Source organism: Harpegnathos saltator, unplaced genomic scaffold (assembly GCF_003227715.2).
Source record: "Harpegnathos saltator strain DR-91 unplaced genomic scaffold, Hsal_v8.6 scaffold176, whole genome shotgun sequence".
In the NCBI taxonomy this organism is placed as follows: domain Eukaryota; kingdom Metazoa; phylum Arthropoda; class Insecta; order Hymenoptera; family Formicidae; genus Harpegnathos; species Harpegnathos saltator.
In genome coordinates, this window is record NW_020229957.1 from 1,137,881 (window position 1) to 1,159,633 (window position 21,753).

At 33.0% G+C, this 21,753-nt stretch overlaps 2 protein-coding genes across 6 annotated transcripts in view; one reads left to right on the forward strand and one right to left on the reverse strand.

Annotated features, from left to right (window-relative positions):
• Lmpt (four and a half LIM domains protein limpet) overlaps positions 1–21,753 on the forward strand; it is a 527,685-nt gene that overhangs the window by 217,583 nt on the left and 288,349 nt on the right. The gene's annotated exons all lie outside the window — the stretch shown is intronic.
• Positions 103–15,271, reverse strand: LOC105184038 (glutamyl aminopeptidase). 3 transcript variants are annotated; one of them, XM_011142564.2, is made up of 13 exons: positions 15,078–15,271; positions 14,414–14,516; positions 13,671–14,256; positions 11,884–12,330; positions 9,783–9,957; positions 8,418–8,580; positions 8,188–8,269; positions 7,505–7,860; positions 6,600–6,877; positions 1,600–1,790; positions 1,190–1,480; positions 1,012–1,099; positions 103–341 (listed from the first exon to the last, which is right to left on the reverse strand). In XM_011142564.2, exons 3-13 carry the CDS (start codon positions 14,225–14,227, stop codon positions 219–221), a joined length of 2,751 nt encoding a protein of 916 aa, XP_011140866.1. In that variant the 5' UTR covers positions 14,228–14,256; positions 14,414–14,516; positions 15,078–15,271; the 3' UTR covers positions 103–218. The 3 variants fall into 3 exon arrangements, with proteins under 3 accessions (XP_011140866.1, XP_011140867.1, XP_019697407.1); XM_011142565.2 differs by lacking the exon at positions 14,414–14,516; XM_019841848.1 differs by lacking the exon at positions 15,078–15,271 and having other exon boundaries at positions 14,414–14,622.

The following is a 21,753-nucleotide window of genomic DNA, read 5'->3' on the forward strand; positions in this document are numbered from 1 at the left end:
ACAAATATATAAGTAGAGAAATATAAGAATAATAAAATAATAAAATGTAATAAAAATGTAATAATGAAAAAAATATCATCACAACTTTAAATACAGATGTCTTTATTATGTATTTGCAGCCTTCACTTCGCCCACTTATTAGTTATTTGAATTATTATTCGAATTCTATCACATCTTGTAAACTCCCTGGTTGAGAAACTATATGTTTCTTCTTTTATTTAAAATTTCGAAATCTCAAGTTGTATTTCGCGAATTCTTTCCTTTTGACTCTGCATTATTGCAAATATATCATACATATTTATTTTTAATTTGTCCCAATGAATATGTGCAAAATCCGCAATCTGAAACAGGTCAATTATATTTATGTTCAGTCAATATTTATATCCATAATTTCCAACTTTGACGAAAAATAAATCATTATATACAGGGTGGGGGGTTATAAGTTTACAACCCGAAGTGTGAAGGTAGATTAGGTTAAGACAAACATAAAAGTCCCATACCGTTTTGCGAGATTTGCAATAATTATCGAGTTATTAATGACAGAAATCTGAGGAATGGGAGCGCACCGATATAGATGATTGAAGAAGCGTTGCAGCTACTCAGGCCACAGCGCGGCCCACTCGACCCAACAACTATTGGCGGCGTGCGGCGAGACGTAGGTCCGGTGAGATAAAACAACGAATAGCGACGCATTGTCTTTCCCCTCGCCGCGCACCGGCAAAAGTTTCTGGATCGACTGGGCCGTGCTGCGGCCTAAGCAGCTGTAACGCTTCTCCAATCATCTATGCCGGCGCGCTCCCACTCCTCAGATTTCTGTCATTAATAACTCGATAATTATTGCGAATCTCGCAAAACGGTATGGGACTTTTATGTTTGTCTTAACCCAATCTTCCTTCACACTTCGGGTTGTAAACTTATAACCCCCCACCCTGAATATTGTGTGTTTGAAAACGAAATGGAAATTTATTAAAAAATATTAAACGCTATACGAAGAAGGTAGAAAATACACACCATATTGATATGTTCAATGGTATATACATTCATTATCATATCGCCCAATAGATTTAAATTTAACAAATTTAAAGGAACGTTTCTCCACCTGTAAATTAGGAATGATTAAATTAATAGTTAGTAGACACACTACACTCTTTTGCGATTAGTCCTAAAGACTTATGACAGAAACAATCACCAGTGTATTTCAAAATAATTTTCTATGATGTATTTCAGAACATCATATTTTGCTACATGTTTCTTTATAAGAACACGATAAAGTTCATATTTAAATTTAACATTTTCAAATCTAACTGACATTAATGTCATATATTTTATGTTAATTTGTGCATCCTCCGAGCAATATACGTATTTCAATATATCTATATCTGTGGTGTTTATGTATCTTTGAAGCAGTATATCCAATACAGTTTCGTTCGCCGTCATCATGCCGGCACAATATGCCCAATTCTTCCACCATGGTGCAATTCTACGGCGTACGAGAAATATCAACTATTAGCAAAGGTTTCGATTATATGACCGATCAAATACTTAGCGCAGATAACAAAGAAACATATTTATGAAGATTAGTATTGTGTAAAGATTTACTTGTTATCTTCAGGATTTAACAGATGACCAAGCAATTTCGTCCTGGCAGTTAATTGACATTTCGTATCCCCTAACTTACAAGCCCATCTTGTTGCTAATAATCTCAGTGTTTTATACATATTGTCCTCATAACTGTTTTCTTCGTATCCTAAATTTTGAAGTAACTCTTCCAATATTTCACGTATCTGTATCTAATATATGTCAAAGGTGTTGCGTTGTTTATAGGGAACTGATGTTTATAACTACGTATGTATGATGAAATACATGCATAATATAAAAATATGCAAGACAGAGAAAATGTTAAATACAGAAGTTCTAGGGATTTAAATGGCGCACTATTATTTACTATTATTACTATTATGTTTACTATTGTTAGTACTACTAGTATTACTACTATGACTTAATACTACTATTATTAGATAACAGTTGAAGAACATCACCATGGTTATGGGAAAGTAACTTTAAAATATTTTAATAGAATCCCCTATTTTTTATTATACCATTCTTTTCTACTAATTAATATTGACAACTTTGTTTGAAACGTTTTTTTTATTTGCCTAATATATTTTGAGATTGAATATTTCTAAAAGTCGGGTTAACAAAATTTAAATCACTATTGTAACAGCATATTCTTGAAACCAAATAGAGTAAGTATTATTTACTCTAGTATTACTTTTTCTTCCGACAAATACTTATCGAGATATCGTAAGCTATATATTAAAAAATTTACAAAGGTAAATTTCCCAGTGAGGAATGATTCGTCGATCGATTTGATAATTTCGACGTCGATTCGACATCGTTTCGACATCGATTGACGAATTATTTCTCACTAGGATGCACATAAGGTCAACCTCCTCAAAATCCATGACTTTGACATATGTTGTTAAGGACATGGACCTCAGTATTATGCAATAAGTTGCAGCTATCGCTCATTGTTCATTAAAAAGTTATGAACAAAAGAAATTTCGGTAATTATGCATATTAAAGGACACCTTGGCGATGATCTTGAACTTCATATATGTCAAGGACATAAACCTGAGCAACTTAGAAAAAGTTTCAGTCGGCGGTCACTGTTTATTAAATAGTTATTAATAAGAGAAGTTTCATTAATGAAGCATAATTTTTTGACACAGGGTACATTTAACACCTAAAGCTTGCAGGAGGTTACTTTGGGACATACAGGTTGCGTGAAAAGTTCGCGGAGCGAAACTGAAATAAAGAATACCAAATTCTAAAAATGATTTTATTCTTCAATATAGTCTCCATTAACTTCAATATACTTGATCCAATGGCTCTCTAATAATTTTATTCCATCGCGGAAGTGTGTTTCTGGAAGGTCTGCGAAATATGCCTCTACGGCTGCTATAGCTTCTTCATTCGACAAAAAATGCTTTCCACGGAGGAATTGTTTCAGGTTTCGGAACAGATAGAAGTCGCTGGGTGCCAAATCTGGCGAATACGGTGGATGATCAAGTAATTTGTACTTCAATTCATTGAATTTAGACATTGACAAAACACTTGTGTGAGCAGGTGCGTTGTCTTGGTGAAAAATGATTTGTTTGTGCTGCAAATCAAATCTTTTCTCACGAATTTTTGCGTCCAATTGATCCAAAAGGTTACAATAATATTCAGAGTAAATTGTTTTACCTTTTTCCAGATAGTCAATTAACAATATCCTTTTAGCATCCCAAAAAACTGATGCTAAAACCTTTTTTGCCGATCTTTCATGCTTTGTTTGTTTTGGAGCTGAACATCCAGCTTCAGTTCACTGTAAACGTTCCTGTTTCAATTTAGGATCATGGTGATAGATCCAAGTCTCATCTATAGTTATAAAACGACGCACAAAATCGGTTTTATTCTTCTTAAAACGATCCAAATGACGCTGAGAAATTTGCTTTCGAGCGAGTTTTTGTTGAATTGTTAACCTATGCGGCACCATTTTTCCAAACATCTTTTTCATTTGTAATTCTTTATGCAAAATATGCCGTATCCGTTCATCTGAAATGCCTATGGTATGAGCAATTTCACGCGTAGTCACACTTGGATCTTCAGAAACAATAACATGTATTTGCTCAATGATTTCTGGTGTTGATGCGCTTTTTAGACGTCCACTGCGTGAATCATCTTCAATGCTTGTACGACAACGTTGAAACTCAAGTGCCCATTTACAAACCATTGTTTTTGAAGGAGCAGATTCCCCTAACATATCAGGTGTAGTAAAAAGAAATCCATTATTTTTCCAATAGATGGCTTTAGTTATCTGTATCTCGCGTTATACAAGTCCGATCGGGTTCCACTAGATGGCGTTAGAAAGATGAGATTTCGTACTAAAAAAACTTTTTTGACAGTTTTGTGATTAGTTGACTCAGTTTTGTTTGAGCGCGCGTCAAAGATGGACACTACCAAAGAGAAAATACGCTATATTTTACAGTTTTTCTTCGATAAAGGCGAAAACGCAAGCCAGGCGGCTGAAAATGTGAATAGTGTTTATGGTCCTGATACTGTAACAGCCAATCACGCGCAATTTTGGTTTCGTCGATTCCGTTCCGGTAATTTCGATGTCAAAGATGCACCACGCACTGGAAGGCCAATTGTCGAAAATATCGATAAAATCATGGACATTGTCGAGTCCGTCTGTCATGTAAGCACTGTTTCGATTGCCCAAGAGCTAAAGATTGCACAAAAAACCGTTTGGAACCATTTGAATAAGGCTGGATACAAAAAGAAGCTCGATGTATGGGTGCCACACGAGTTAACGAAAAAAAACCTCATGGACCGAATTTCCATCTACGAATCGCTGCTGAATCGCAATAAACTCGACCCATTTCTGAAGCGGTTGGTCACTGGTGATGAAAAGTGGATCACTTACGACAACGTCAAGCGAAAACGGTCGTGGTCGAATCGCGGTGAGCCGGCGGAAACGGTGGCCAAGCCAGGATTGACGACCAGGAAGGTTTTCCTGTGTGTTTGGTGGGATTGGCAGGGAATTATCTACTATGAACTGCTCCCTTACGGCAAAACTCTTAACTCGGAACTGTACTGTCAATAATTGGACTGTCTGAAGGAAGCAATCGCCCAGAAGCGGCCAGCTTTGGCCAATAGGAGAGGAATTGTGTTCCATCAGGACAACGCCAGGCGACACACATCGATAGTGACTCGCCAGAAGCTCTGGGAGCTTGGTTGGGAGGTTCTTATGCATCCACCTTATAGTCCGGACCTGGCACCAAATGATTACCATCTGTTCCTGTCCATGGCGAACAATTTTGCTGGTGAAAAATTCGCTTCAAGAGAGGCTTGTGAAAATCGACTGTCTCAATTTTTTGCCAATAGGGACGAGGGCTTCTATGAGAGAGGCATAATGAAATTACCTTCAAAATGGCAACAAGTTATCGAACAAAACGGCGCATATTTGACCTAAATCGGATCATTCTAACTATGGTAATTAAAGCCTTCAATTTCATGTAAAAATAATGGATTTCTTTTTACTACACCTGATATTTACCATCTCGGAATGAATTTTCATTGCCTTTAAATCTTTTTTAACAGAGAACTCAATCACTGCACGCTGTTTCAAATTTTTGATTGCAAACAAATATACTGACACGTCAACTTCAATTGGCTTGACACAAAAAGAATTGACAGATAGGAATGAAACCTAACCTAGGTTCATGTGAAGAGTGATTCTATATAACCGATTACAATTTATAATTCTACCGTTTACTTATAGATGCCGCTCCGCGAACTTTTCATGCAACCTGTAGTACATACAAGGTGGGGGGTTATAAGTTTACAACCCGAAATGTGAAGGTAGATTAGGTTAAGATAAACATAAAAGTCCCATACCGTTTTGCGAGATTCGCAATAATTATCGAGTTCTTAATGACAAAAATATATAGAATGGGAGCGCGCCGACATAGATGATTGGAGAAGCGTTGCAACTACTCAGGCCACAGTGCGGCCCACTCGACCTAGCAACTGTTGGTGGCATGAGGCGAGACGTAGGTCCTGCGAGATAAAACAACGAATAGCAGCGCATTGTCTTTCCCCTCGCCGCGCACCGGCAACATTTGCTGGATCAACTGGGCCGCGCTGCGGCCTAAGCAGCGCAACGCTTCTCCAATCATCTATGCCGGCGCGCTCCCACTCTTCAGATTTCTGTCATTAATAACTCGATAATTATAGCGAATTTCGCAAAACGGTATGGGACTTTTATGTTTGTCTTAACCCAATCTACCTTCATACTTCGGGTTGTAAACTTATAACCCCCCACCCATTATAAGCGGGGCAAAGGCTGCGTCTCTCCCTCGTACCCCTTCCCAAGAAAAGTCTAATTTAACCTAAATTATTGTATCTTTATATATTGTTGAGCGTGAATTTTAAAGATTTTGATCTTTTCAACGCTCAACAGTATATAAAGATCCAATAAGTTAGATTAGGTTAGGATTCTTGGAGAAGGAGTGCGTGGGAGAGACGAAGCCTCTCGCCCGCTTATATAATATGTACTGTTTAACATTTCTTAATGTATATTCGAGATTTCATGTATGTTCAAGATGTATTATCCGATCACGAATAAAATTTTATAATAGTTAAATATGTACACGTTCAAAAATTACATACATTACATATATTCCATTCAACTTCTTTCGTCAATAACTTTTCAATGAACAATGAGCGGCGGCTGCAACTTTTTGCATACCACTCAGGAGCATGTCCTTAATAACATATGTCAAGGTCATGGATTTTTGAGAAGATTGACTTTATGTTCATATTTAACTATTTTTTTTATCTTGCATGTTTTCAAAGTTATTCAGATTGTCCTATTTTTCCCTTCACTCTGTATATTTGAACATACATGCATACATATATTTATTATAAAAAATATTTTACTTCCTAATACTTTTTTGGAATAGTCCATCTTGAATACTATAATGCTTTTTCGTACCCAGAGTGGACTACGCGTCCCCTAATTAACTTGTTTGATAAAATTCAATATCACTTACCTTCATATATCTCGCTTTCGGGCTATTCCAAATGTGCGACATGAACGATAGAATATTAAACATCGGATACCAGGCTGTATAACTTGTCGAGCTACGCAGATGTCTTGCGATTTCCCAAAACGTGAACGGTGACATGTTGCCTTGTGTCACTTGATAATACACGTCATTAATCAATTGCGCACGATTGAGGACATGCATCTTATCATATGCATCATAGTTCAAGAAATTTGCAATTCGTATCCAAGTATTTTCATCATAATTAACGCGATAATACCCTGCTGTAAATTAAATAATCATTGTTGCTGTTAGGAATTTGTATTTGTGTTTGCCGAAACATGCTACCTTGCAAGCTTAAAACAAAATGCAATAACCCAGAGCTGTTTTACACTCTAAAGGAGAGCTGGAGACGATCTGCACATTTCGAGCGAAATTCAAGAGGTAACCCTCCCCCCCCCCCGGGAGACATCATCTTCTTGCCGGTGCTCCGCGCTCAGTGACCGAGGCGACGAGTGCGTTCAGGTCCATCGCTGTGTAAAAAATCAGCTGGAGCGCACCCTCGTGTCATATTATTATTAAAATTTGGTCCTCATTTAATAATCAATTTAAAATATATGTGTGTGTTTAAGTGTTTTATATATATCACATAAATATATATATTTTAAAATGATTATTAAACGAGGAAAAAATTTTAATGATAATATGACGCGAGGGTGCGCTCTAGCTGATTTCTTATATAGCGACGGATCTGAACGCACCGCGATCGTCGTCTCGGCCGCTGAGCGCGGAACAGTGGCAAGGTGACGGTGGGTGCCACCTCTTGAATTCCACCCGAAATGTGCAGATCGTCTTCAGCTCTGCTCTAAAGTGACAGCGTTACTATGGGCGAATTTATCAGGTACACTTACCACTTTGAGAATTAAATATAATAACATCAGCATTCCTACCCAGTCCAATAATTCCAGTGGAAGAATTGGTTATCAAAATATGGTCGGCGACAAAATGACCAATAGAGAATGAAAGATATGTAAATGTTAATGGAACTTTCCAAGTGGAGTTTTTCATATTCAGAATTCCAGTAATATTATATGTCACTATATTCTGTTTACGATCACGATCACGAAGAACTTGCACAACAGGATAGTATTTTTTACTTAACCATGTGTCCATAATTTCCTTTATTCTAAACTTTTTCTTTTGTTTTTTTTCAAGCACACTTTGTAAAATGGCCCAGAAATCATTAGGAGTGGCTGAACGAAATTGTCTATAAAAAAGAAATTCAATATAGTTATATGTATGTGTGCCTTCGCGTTTACATATGCACGTTCTATCGTTAGTAATGTGTAAATTCTGCAATATAAGTACTGAACACATTTTTAATTAACTACGTATTCATTCGAGCCTTTTAACATAAATGCTTAAATATACCGAAAAATTTAGTGTAATAAATAATATTAATTTTAATTAATGAAGACGTAACGATAAATATCGAAAAGTATCATTTCTGTCCTACATATATTACACAGTTTCTTTCTTGAAATAATATGAAATGATAATGAAACATATGATTATATTACGATGTATTACTTACAATGTATTTAAATATTCTTTGACAGCTAGTTGAAATTTATCCCGCGTGATCATATGCTCTATCATGCGTAAAAGAGCGAATCCTACGAAAAAACATTACAATGTAGCCTAAAAAGTCTATATAATTTAAATCTAGTTTAAATATAATAAGGACTTAGTCGTATTATCTATATACTATTTCCGTGCGAAATATATGAATATGTTTTTTTAAAAATTCAGTCAAACATTCACCTTTATTATAATACCAACGAGAACAAAGAACAGCATCAATTTCATCCGTAGCCTGTACATTGTATTCGGAAAGGACTTCCATTCTAAAGTTAGTTTCATAGTGAAGAGTTTGTTGAAGGATTTGGATCTCATAAAGTTCTATTAATTCTAAACTGTTGGAAACCTGTAAATAATTACTATTAAACAAACATGAAATATAGACAAATGCACAAATTAACATTATGTTAATGAAGTACGACAAATGTCATATTCTAGCAAATATATAACGATATATTATGGTAATATAACAAGATAATATATAATGTGCTATATTATATATTATACGTAATATATAATATAACAAGTAAATCGCAAACGAATTACAAAGATATGAATTACATAGTACTGCATATACAAGGTGTCCCATTTTAATGTCTCACTCCAAATAACTCTTCAGTATTGAAGTTCGAAGGAAAAGGATCTGAATAAAAGTTGTAGGGATTTAAATAAGCTATCTTATGATGACCCTGACTTTGACCTCGAGCTCTATTTTCAAGGTCATTTGAAGGTCCACTTGCGTTTTTTAAATGGGAACCCTTATTTCTTATTACACTGTTTTTTTAGTAGTTAATTTGAACAATTTTTGTCTAAAACATTTTTTTATTTGTCTAATATTTTTTGAGATATTTGAGGAAAACTTGATAACTTTTTCAATATTTAACTTACGATATCTCGCTAATTATTTGTCGGAAGAAAAAGTGGTACTAGACTTTCTTGCTTTATTTAGTCTTAAGAATATATTGTTACAATAGCGCCCTGATTTTTGTTAATTTGATGATTTTGAAACTTCCAAAAATCAGTAAGTTAACAAAAGTCAAGGCGCTATGGTAACAATATATTCTTACAATATTAGAATTACTTTCCCATTCATATAAAATTGCAATTATATAATATAAATGTAGTATGTTATTAAAATTAAAATTAAAATATGACAGGATCGTTGTATTAGTTACGAAAAGGTCTTACATTATAGTTAAGAGGTTTCAGGAAAATATTATATAACAGAAATATAAATTATATTTTTCTTAATATATAATTATAATTATATATGATGTTAATAATAGTAATTACAATAATATGATGTTTAAAAGTAACACTTAAAATCCGTCATATACACGAAATCAAACTATTTATCATGTTATGAGATATTTCTTACGTTACGTTACATACTTACGTTACATACTAGTTATATTTAATGAAATATATATATTATTGAAAAGCGTTTAGGATAATTTATAAACTCTTGTGATACCAATCATATGTCTTTAAATACATAACTAATTCGTACACCAATAATGTTGACAGATACATGATAACTTTGCTTACGATGTAATGACTGTAAAGCTTCGAAAGTGATTCGCCTAACCACAGATCGGTCCACCAAGTCCCGGTAACCAGTCCTACAAAGTGCTCACGTGTCATTCGATGTGAAATCAGCTGGCTTATATCATTCTTGCGGCCAGGGAAATCGTAATTTTCATTATATAGAACATCTTTTTCACTGTAAATTGTGAATTGATACGATCATTTGATGACAATATTATTATATACAATTTTAATGTTTTATTGTTTCTGTAGAAATTAGATACAACTAATTTAAAGTTTCAAATACAACAAACCCCAATAAATGCAGTATAATAATAACACGACATCAATTTTATCGTCTTATATTCCGCAATACAACAATCATGTGTTTTATATGTTTTAGCGAACTTACACAATTAAATCGGAGAATAAAAGATTGGTATAATATTACAGTTGTACTTATACAGTTATACTTATTAGATCCGCAGTCTATTGCGAAGGAATTTTCATATATTCATATAATTTATATATTTTTATCAGTATTCTACATTAATCGGAATGAGTTCTTTTTCTTTATTCAGCTATGATGCATCGCCATCGTGAATATCGCCAGATTGATAGTACACAGACTTTTTTTTAAGTTTCAATGGTACAGTCTGTAAAGTAAGAGCGTGTACGGCATAAATGGCAGTTGGCTTCAAATATCGCCCTAATTTTTTTGTGAGCCGATAGATGAAATATTTGTCGTGAATGCTTTGTCACAAAAGATTCAGTTGGCGTCGAACTCTAACCTGAGAAACATGTTAACCGCCATGAGTGTCGCATATACATCGTGCTACGAGACTGTGTTCCTTTGTTCCCACTCCAAAGGACCAAAAATGTCATATGCAGTGGCTGCTAAATACATGGGAAAGTCAAAATCGTTCGTCGCTAAGTGGGTTCAGCAATATAAGAAGATAAAAAATGTCAATGACTTGCCAGAACGTGGTTCGATAGGCAAAGTGACGCCGAATATGGAAAAAAAAATTGTGAATTTGTTTAAGCGGAACCCGGCCTTAATGTTTAAAATTTATGAGAAGTGTTTGGTGCCGACTGCTGAACGATGCTTCATAAAAAAAACGAGGACTGGATCTTATAAGAAGACAACGACCCAAAACACCGGAGCAAGCTTTGCACCGAGTGGAAAGAGCAGTCTGGCATCGTCACACTTGATTGGCCATCGCAGTCGCCAGATGCAAATCCCATTGAAAATGTGTGGGCATATCTCAAGCACAAGCTTCGAGGAAAAAGAGTATGCACTTTGAAGCAGCTGACACGACAAATTCGACTCATTTGGAGGTCTTTACCGAACGAATACGCAGTCAACTTAGTGGAAAGTATGCCTCGGAGATGCCAAGCAATTATTAGAGATGTGCGAACTATTCGAATTCGAATCGAATTGAATCGAATCTAATGTAATTTGATTCGATTCGAATCCGAATCCCTATGATTCGAATCCGAATAATTCGAAAATCTCGAATCGCGAAGATTTGAATACGAATCAAATATATTAGCGTTTGTATGTATCAGTTATAAAACGGGCCATCTGGGCCTGTATATTTGAACCCTTAACTTATTTTTAACTAATTATTAATTAATAATATTTAATTACCGTAATTAACCTAACTTATAATTAATAACTTAAGTATAAATTACTATAAATATTTAAATATATATTTTGTTTTAAGATAATATTACAATATTAATATGCCCTTTCATATTAAAATCTTCCATCGTTATTTGCACATTTAATATTCATGTTAAATTTTTTAATGGTTCGATTCGATTTGATTCGAATTCGAATGAAATTTCATAGATTCGATTCGAATTCGAATTTAAAAAATGAGATTCGATTCGATTCAATTCGACATAAAAATTCTTGATTCGCACATCGCTAGCAATTATCAATGCCGGTGGTGACTGGACTCATTATTAATGATATAGTATTTTTCTTCTCATGGAGTACAACAAATCCATGTACTTAAAAATGATTAAAAATAAATTTTTCTACACATTAACCCGTACACGCTCTTACTTTACAGACTGTATATACTACAGCACTTGAATTATATATATCATGTACCTGTATATTATAAGGCCAAAACATCCCACTGAGATTATTGTGTTACTTGCAAATGATATGTGATCCCTCTTCATCAATAGATTACGGGATAAACCCGTAAAGGACTCGGAGCGCAAATACACTAATGCGACTGTTCTCAATGTATCTTGCATCATCTCCGTTTCTGACATGTACCACATAAAGTCAGTCTTAGATATATTATTAAATTTAAGTCTAACGTTGTTTTCAAGCAGAGCAATCAAAACGTTGGATGGGGATATCAAAGGCGTCTCTTCAAAATATGTCCAGCATGTAATTGTAGAACAATTATGTGTGATAATTTGCATATTTGAAAAAGGTGAAAAATCCTTAGGATGCTTGACAGATATGTCGAACGTTGCCTTTATTCCGGGCTCGTCCCAACATGGAAACACTTTCCGTGCCTCGTTAAATTGCATGGTAATTAACCTATTGTAAGAACATATTATTGTGAAATTTTTCAGCGTTGCCACGTATACTTTATATGTTTTTACATAATCTATATGAAAATTCGTATTGAATTGTATTTAATTCAATATGAATATTGTTTCCATATGACCATCCGAAACTGTATAAAATTTGATTTATACCGGGCATTTCAGACCACTCGGATCACCCGATTTTTTCGTTAACGTGACATTTTAGAGAAAAATATTTCAGACAGAAGTTGTAGGGCTTCAAAGGATCTATTTACTGACGCTATGAATTTAACTTTGGGATAACCTTGAAAAGTCCAGTCAAGATCAACATAAAAATCTTAAATGGATACTCCAATTTTTTATTACATCATCTTTTTCTACCAATTAATTTGAATAACTTTCGTCTGAAACATTTTTTATTTACCTGATATTTTTTGAGATATTTAAGGAAAACTTGATACCTTTTTCAATATTTAACTCACGATATCTCGCTAACTATTTGTCAGAAGAAAAAGTGGTACTAGACTTTTTTGCTCTATTTGGTCTCAGGAATATATCGTTCCAATATCACCCTTTGGTTTTTTGGTTTTTTTGGTTAATTTGATGATTTTGAAATTACCAAAAATCAGCAAGTTAATAAAAGTCAGGGCACTATTGTAAAAATATATTCTTGAGACTAAATAGAGCAAAAAAGTCTAGTACCACTTTTTCTTCTGACAAATAGTTAGCGAGATATCGTGAATTAAATATTGAAAAAGTTTTCAAGTTTTCCTTAAATATCTCAAAAAATATTAGGTAAATAAAAAATTATTTCAGACAAAAGTTGTTCAAATTAATTGCTAGAAAAAGATAATGTAATAAAAAATTGGGATACCCACTTAAGATTTTTATGTTAATATTGACTGGACTTTTCATAGTTATCCCAAGGTCAAATTCATAGCGTCAGTAAATAGATCTTTTGAAGCCCTACAACTTTTATCTGAAATATTTTTCTCTAAAATGTCGCGTTAATGAAAACATCGGGTGACCCGGGTGGTCTGAAACATCCGGTATATGAGTATATGCCGATGTATGTCGCAAAAAAGATCGCTATACAAATGGAAATTATACAAATACTTATGAGTTATAGTTATTTATATTTCATTTATATACCAAACTAGGGACTTCGACAAATATTTTATCATTTAGAAGAAAGTGAACAAATCAGTTTTACTGTTAATTTTTCCTTATGATAATTATATAAACCAATATAACAAGTAGAATATTTTATCCAAATGAGTTCAATAGAAAGGGATATTTTTTCTGAAATAGTAATTAACGGTATATTTAATGATTTATTCAACATCTTACCATTTTCTGTCAAGGTTTGTTCCTGCATTCTTGTACTCGTATTTAACTATACCTTTCTCAGTAGAAATAGGAACGTTGAAATTGATTGTTAACCTACAAACTCCGGTAGGTATCATTTTATTAAACAGTAAATCCAAAATCTGCGATCGTTTGCAATAACGGTAGCCAAACAAATTGTACGTTTCGAATGAGTAAGTATTCACTTTCTTTAGGTTTATCGAAGCACTCACAATACGCATTTTATAAGCATGCAAGCTTATTATTGTAGTTGGATTTTCAACAGTGATCATAATTTTAGCTTTACCGTAGACTATAGTATTTTGCTTATTTATTTCAAAAGATATGTTATATTTAGTTGGCCGTAATTTATTAACCGGTAAACGATCGTCAAGTGATACATTCTTGCAACGTCGTTCCGCTATACTAGCAAATTGATCATCAGGCGGTAAGGCAAGTCCTAACATGTTTACATATTGATCACTATCGGTAACAAAAGGTAGCAGTGAGGCGGTGCACATTGAAATATGACTTAATAATAATAGTATCAGAGGTTCCATCTAAATATTTCGCAAAGATATACATGTACCTGTATGGACAAGTTATTTGTTAACGAAACGAAATATTGGTTAACATTAAGTTTTAGTATTAGACCATTATTACTCAATATTGTGACTTACTGTTGATGCCCCAATAGAAGAATAGTAATATAAAGTAATAACAGATATGAGTTAAATATTTCTTACCCAAATAGATATATTCCCCGTATTTGTTATTTCCACTTCTAATACTTGTTTACTTTTGTACTCAGAACAAATACAACTTGCGATATTACGATCTGCTTACGATCTTGTTACATAGAAAAAAAAGTAAACACAATACCCCTTCTCCGGAGCAATAATAACAGTTAGGTTTCGAAAAACGGTGTGATGCACGATTGATTAAATACAAAGAAATTTTCAATATAATAACATATAAATTATTGTTGGAATACTGAGCAATATTGATATGGAAAATATCATATATTTTACATACTACATATATATATGTATACTTCGGAAAATTCCCTGAATATAATATATTTATAAATTATTGTAATATATCACGAAGATGGACAATAAAAATTGCTTTAAAATTTTACAAAGTAAAACAACATTTTACTGATTTATTATGTAGATGTCGATTATAATATTAATAAATAAATGAAGCTTACATGATAAAATTTGATATAACAATATTAAAATTAATATTTTAAAAATAATAAATAAATGAAATTTGATAATTAAATATATGTATGTATATAAAATATATTGAACATAAACTGATTTTATGTTCAGCAAATTAGGAAAATATATGTGATTATCACTACTATACTTAGCGTAAATGTAACGGAAGAATATATGTACTTACTCGCGAAAGCTATACCTTTCCTACTCGGCGAATCGTAATACACTGACGGTTAAGGTAACACGTCGCGTTATTATAGCTAGGGCACCGCTTAAACTAAAATACCCATACATCGTGATACAACACTTTTACCGAGAAAGGAACAAATCGATTCGCATACTTTTGCGTTTTTCCTTGTTGAAATTCGTAAAAAATACGAATTTACGGATAAGAGTCAGATATTCATCTTATCTTTTATCATTTTTGACTCTACTGAACTAAATACTTTTGAAAGTTATTTGGAGTTTTCCATTATGCTGAATGTTATTTTTAATAGTTAATTTTATATAACTGCAAAACAGCAGGACAATCAATTAATTTTGAATTTAATTTTACAACTGCTTCAAAAAATTTGGCATTTTCATCTTCCATATAATTTACAATCGCGCCAGTTACTATAGTGGTTTTCGAACGCCGTATTAATTTCTCGCTACAAATGTCTGGAGGCTCTTGAATTATACTCGATTCCCATATGTACAAAATTGCCCACCCATGACATTTTCAATTCCTCGGGTCGTGTAATACGAGCCAGCACTGATTGCATGGCGCTGATTACCTATCGCAGCCGTTTAGCTTGATAGTTTAGTAGTTCTAATAGTTAGTAGTCTGATGGGCCTGATGGTATATTTGTCATAGACAATAAATTATTTTTTGTCTGGGGCTGTATAGTTGGAAAGATACAATAGCAAGCGCGGTAAAACACGGCCTGATTACCGAAACAGAAGAATTTATCATCTCTTAAAACTTTTGAACCCATTCCAGAAAATTCTAAAAGGAATGTGCTGGGGGTAGTACTGATGAACATGTAATTTTTGATTGATGAATATTTAATTTTTGATTGACGAACATTTAATTTTTAATAATGAATATTTAATTCTTAATTAAAGAATATTTAATTTTTGGTTACCCTCATCTATCCACTTCCCTCGTGATGTAGAAGTGATGTCCTAGGACGAACGCTATCTTGAAAAAGTGAATTAGAACAAATTTCTACTTACAGCTGTTCTACTTATACATATATACATATGTATATATGTATGTATATTAGGGTGGAGCGCGTTTATATAAAGAATATATAAAGAAAAAAATCTGTTTTGAAATTTTACAACACCCGTAAGCGGAAAACATGCGAATATGTTTAAAAATAATATTTGGAAACTTGATCAGAGCTTATCTTCTGCCTCTAACTTTTGTTTAAAAATTTGATTAGTAGCAAAATCATACAAATTTTGAAAAAGACGCAATTAAAAATTTCATGATATTTTTAATTCTATTTTTATCAATAATTTAAATTATTATAAACATTTTAGCATATTAAACTAATTAAAATATATATAAGAGCAAATCATTTTGTACATGTGTGTACGATGCGTGCGAGTGTTTTGACATTGTCGGCGAGATGAGACCGTAGCGAACAGGCGACAAACATCTGCGATTACCTTTTAGCAATATTCGTTTGTTTTCTACTCAGTGGGCTACGAATCACGCGCTTGGAAACAAGTCAGTTGACGACAATGAATCTGAACAAATATACAGGGTGTCCCATTTTAATGTACCATCCCAAATAACTCTTCAGCATTGAAGTTTCAAGAAAAATGATCTGAATGGCTGCTCGACGCGCCACTGTGAGTGTATGGCGAAAACTACGGCTTATTATAAAAGGCAGTGCAATGCGTCGAGCAGTTCCCTCTTCGATTCGGGTTCCCATTTGAGATTTGAACGTTACCACCCACCCTACCTCGAGAGGATGGGGGGAATAACTTTTATTATGTTCTTTAAAAATATTGAACAGGTATTTTTTATTTCTCAATCCAATGATCATTTCTGAAGAACTGCGGAAAATATAATTTTTTGCGATTACAGCGCATTTTCACGAATAAAAAAAAAAGTTTCGGACAAAATTTACGTATTTTGTGGCGTAAAATCCGTATCTGCAATAAAAAATGGGGGTTTCCATTTAAGATTTCAAAGTTGCCCCCAACCCCCACCCCCAGGGGGTGGAGTGGGAGGTCGAGTTTGGTATCATTGGATGTCCCCCTTCGAGACTAACAACTTTCATTAACCACTTTTTTTTATCCAATGCATAGTTCTCGAGATATTTCAATGTCTTCAGATAAATCGTGCACCCTGTATATACTTCATCCCAATTATATCCCAAATACATTAATTTTTCATTGCATACAAGCAATAAAAGAAAGGCATTATTTTTATTTTTTATTGCAAATTTGGTTTAAAAAATAAAAATGCCAAATACTCGTAATGTTTTAAAGTGTCCTATTTTTGGACAGTCATCAGATTTCGTTAAAAATCAACTATTATTTCACGTTGATGTGGCAAAATGCTACGAATTTATTCGGGAAAGTTCCAAAATTTCAGCAAAAGAACCGACTTTTCAATCTGTTTCCAAAATATTAGCAGATAAAATCAGGGCTATTTGGGAATAAATATCTTTACCAACGATAACTTTTCAAAAAACTCCTGCAAAATATAAGAAATTCCATGATGAAATGCAAAAATTAAAGAAATTCTCATCAAAACCAAATCTATATTCTTCGAAAATTGAAGCTTTTAAAAAGGAATATGAGAATAAACTTTTTGACATATGCTGCTGTAAATGCATTAATTTTTCTAAAGGTAATTGCGTAAATAAAGTTCCAATATTAGAAAGATCTTTTTTATTAGACCAAAGAGGTCCGTGAAAAATGGTAATTGGAACAATCGATGTACCCATTACAAGAAAATTACAAAAGACTTACAAAAAGGAAATTGTTGAGCAGAAACATATTTCTAGAGCTCGAACTGCAGTATCTGAATCAAATACAGTTGATATCGATTTTTTAGATACAGAATTAAAGAATCGGAATCAAACTCTGTATATGATGACGAAACCAATATAGAATTATTTTCTACACTGAATAATAATCAAAGTTCAAAGACATCTAAACAAAATAGAATTGGTTTTCCTAATGTGGCAAGGACTTGTGACAAAATAGGAATTTCTGATCGAGTAGCAGCGATAATTGTAACTTCCACTTTACAAGATGTAGGAATTATATCTCCGAACAATTTTTCGTTGGTGGTCGATCGAAGCAAAATTCGTAGAGCACGTAAAGCTGCTCGAACTGAAATTCAAAATTCACAGTCATCTCAACATCTGGAATTGCTTGGGATTCATTTTGATAGTCGAAAAGATCAAACTATTTCTCAAATAAAAATTGGAGAAAAGTTTGCAAAAAAAAACTGTTGGAAGAACGTATTGTGCTTCTTTCGGAACCAGGTTCAAAATACATTGGTCACTTTACAGCAATATCAAGCACAGCCCTTGCAATTAAAACTGATTTATTTGAATTTCTTGTAAGAAAAGAATTCAATATCAAGAACCTAATTATCGGCTGTGATGAAACTGTTGTGAATACAGGCCCTAATAGCGGAGTTATACGGTTATTGGAATTGGAACTGAAAAGATCTTTACAATGGTTCATATGCATGTTATACTGTAATGAGTTACCATTACGCCATTTATTTTTAAAACTAAATGGGAGAACAGTTGGCCCAAAGGCATTTTCAGGATCAACAGGAAAACAGCTTCAAATTTGTGAAACGCTTCCGGTGGTTTCATTTGAATCAATTTTATCAGATTTGCCACTCATAGACTTCGCTGACCTTAGCATAGACCAAAAATATTTATATGAAATTGTTACCGCGATTTTCAACAATAATTTATCTACCGACGTAGCTGATAGAAATCCGAGAAAACTTAATCATTCCAGACGGTTAACATACACTGTAAAAAATATATGTAAAATTACATGAATAATAAATGTAAAAATTATGCAATTAATAGTGGAAATTTGTAAAATTATGTATTTTTACAAAAAAATTATATTTTTACTTCTTATTGTGTATATGTATCTTTATATTTAATGAAAAAATATACAAACAATATTATATTTCACTGATTTTAGGTAAATTTACAAATTTTTGTAATACTACATATTATAACGGTAATATATACACATCATATTGGAATTTTTACATAAAGAAGTGTAAATAAACGAAAACTAAAGTAATTTTACAAAACTAAGGATAATTTATAAATCTATATGTAACAGATAGTAATAGAATGGGAAGATACAAGATGGCGTTGCCATGTGATGGTAATCGCACGAACAGACAGCGTTTTGCCTTTGTGCGCGAGCATAACGTGTGTGCTACATTGTTCAGTGCTAGTCCAAACATGTGTAGACGTGTCCAGAGAAGCGACAGTTCTTTGTATCGTGAATGGTAATTAATGTAATAAATATTAATAACTACAAAGAATTACACCAACTTTCAAAGTTTTTTGAAGTGAAGTTCGAGTCGAAAATGAAGCGATCACTTGCTGGAAGCCGGTTAGGTTCGGATACAAGTCCAAGAGGAAGTCTAAGTGTATCACAATCAGCTTCCAGCAAGCTACGTGACTTCATTTTCGAGTGATGTGTCACTCTAAATAAGTGATGATTTCGAAATGAAAATATAGCCATTTGGAATTGTAAGAGTGAATGTCTCATTTGAGGTTATGACGATTATAGAGAGTGTATTAATTATAATTAATTTATTCCTATGAGAATGATACATATTAGATTCACTCTTTAATTTCGAGTGAAAATATTCACTAGATAAATCAGAGTAAAGAATCACTCGAATTTGTGTGATTGTTACTTTACTTTTGGTAAAATTTTACTCTAAGAAATATCAGAAAAGAATACATATTTACTCTAATATTTTTCAGGAAAAATCATATATCAGAGATACCACAAAGAAATTTTATTCATTATTCAAATGTTATTCAAACAACAGACACAATTAATATAATCCGGAATTGATATAATCTGATTACTGATAATGATATAATAGATACTTTATAACAAAAAAGAAGTACTTAAGGAAAAATAAGTATCACATGCTTAAATAAGAATTATGTATAGTAAATAAGAATTATATACAATAAGAAATTATGTGTATTATTGTTACAGTTTTCGTGCGTTAGATCAGTTACAAATTTTTTCCACTTCCTTCTTACTTTCAATTTCTTTTTTTCCTTTTATATTTAATTAATTATTAATAATGTCAACCTACAATAATGTCAACCTACAATAATGCCTACAATAATGTCAAAATGTCAAATGTGCCAACATGTGTTTTCTTCTATACCTTCATATAATAAGCATTAAATTTTGCATAAAAACATGCCGGATTTAAGAATAGTATGTATATATACTAATTGTGGCAAACAATTTAATAAATATCTAAATTTCAAAAAACACATTCTTAGATGGCACAAAACAGATAGTAATACGCAAATATATAATTACAAAGAAAAAAACTGTAATGCTTATTTTACAAATAGAGAAGATTTTAATAAATATTTATACCATAATATCAGAAAAAATAAAATCGGGATTTATTGTGGGTATCCAGCTTGTTCTTTTAATAAAACCATTTTTAAAACAGTTAATACCTATGCAGTACATATATGTAGATATTATTCAAAACTTAGTTTCTCTAAGCAGCATAACTCTAATGATATCTTTAATGATAATCATATGGATAATAATAGTCATATGGAATAAAAATTTAATACTAACAATAATAGTAACTTTCTTGTCAATCAGATTTGTGATAAAGAAGTACACTCAAACGCAAAAAACCCGGTACACTAAAAATTTGGGAAAAAATTATAAAATTTCAAATAATCATAACTTGGTAAATAATGAAGATACAAATATGCGCAGAAATGCAAAATGAAGCTTGAAACGTCCTCTTTAAGAATATCTGAATGGCAATTATGCTCGGCCATTTTTTTCAAAATGGCAGATGATAAAGTGAGAGGATGCAAAATTGATAATCAAAGGTCCGTGTTTGCGATGTGCATGGTGTGCATCAGGTATCGCAGCGTAATGGGACCAAATGCACATGAAAGTATAGAGTGTTATCTTTAAAATGCTACTTTACCGAGCTCGATGTGATCATTTTTCACTGAGTTGTTCCAAATTTTGCTAAAAATGCGGTTTTCTTGTTAAATTTGCATAATTCAGTGAATAAGTATAGCATCAAGCTCTATAACGAAGTATTTTAAAGAAAACATTCTATACTTTTAGGTACTTTTCGTCCCATTGAGCTGCGACACTTACTTTGCTCCATGCGCCGTCGCACGCTCGAACCTTTTTTTAGCAACTTTTCATGTTCTCCTTTTTATCACCCGCCATTTTGAAAAAATATCGTTGCTTTCGATAGATTTTTCGAAAAGTACGGTTTCAAAGCTTTCAAACCGTTTTTGAAATTTGCTGCTAGGATATTTAGGTTTCGAGATATTCAATTTCGAATTTGCAACAAATGTCGATTCAGCGAGGCTTAAGGGGCTAAGAGGCTCTGCGGTTCGTTTGGCTCTTTCATAATTTCAATAGCCGCGTTCATTATTCTCTATACAATAATTTACACAATTTTGCGAATTGGAAATTTAATTTTTATCAAAAGTTATCATTCTTTACCCTTCAGTTACGCATGATCACTGTGGTATACACTTTAATTCGCGAAGCTGTCCCTAGCTCTCTACTTTCTCCGTACGATTGGCCATTATGGTACACAGCTTGAATATGCT

Excerpts from the sequence above, each read along its gene's own strand:
- LOC105184038 (XM_011142565.2), bottom strand. The coding sequence starts at position 14,227 with ATGGAACCTCTGATACTATTATTATTAAGTCATATTTCAATGTGCACC. Across the intron at positions 6,878-7,504 it reads TATATTTAATTCTCAAAGTG|CAGGGTATTATCGCGTTAAT; the intron begins GTAAGTGTACCT and ends TTTAATTTACAG. Across the intron at positions 1,481-1,599 it reads TTAAATCCTGAAGATAACAA|AATTGCACCATGGTGGAAGA; the intron begins GTAAATCTTTAC and ends CGTACGCCGTAG.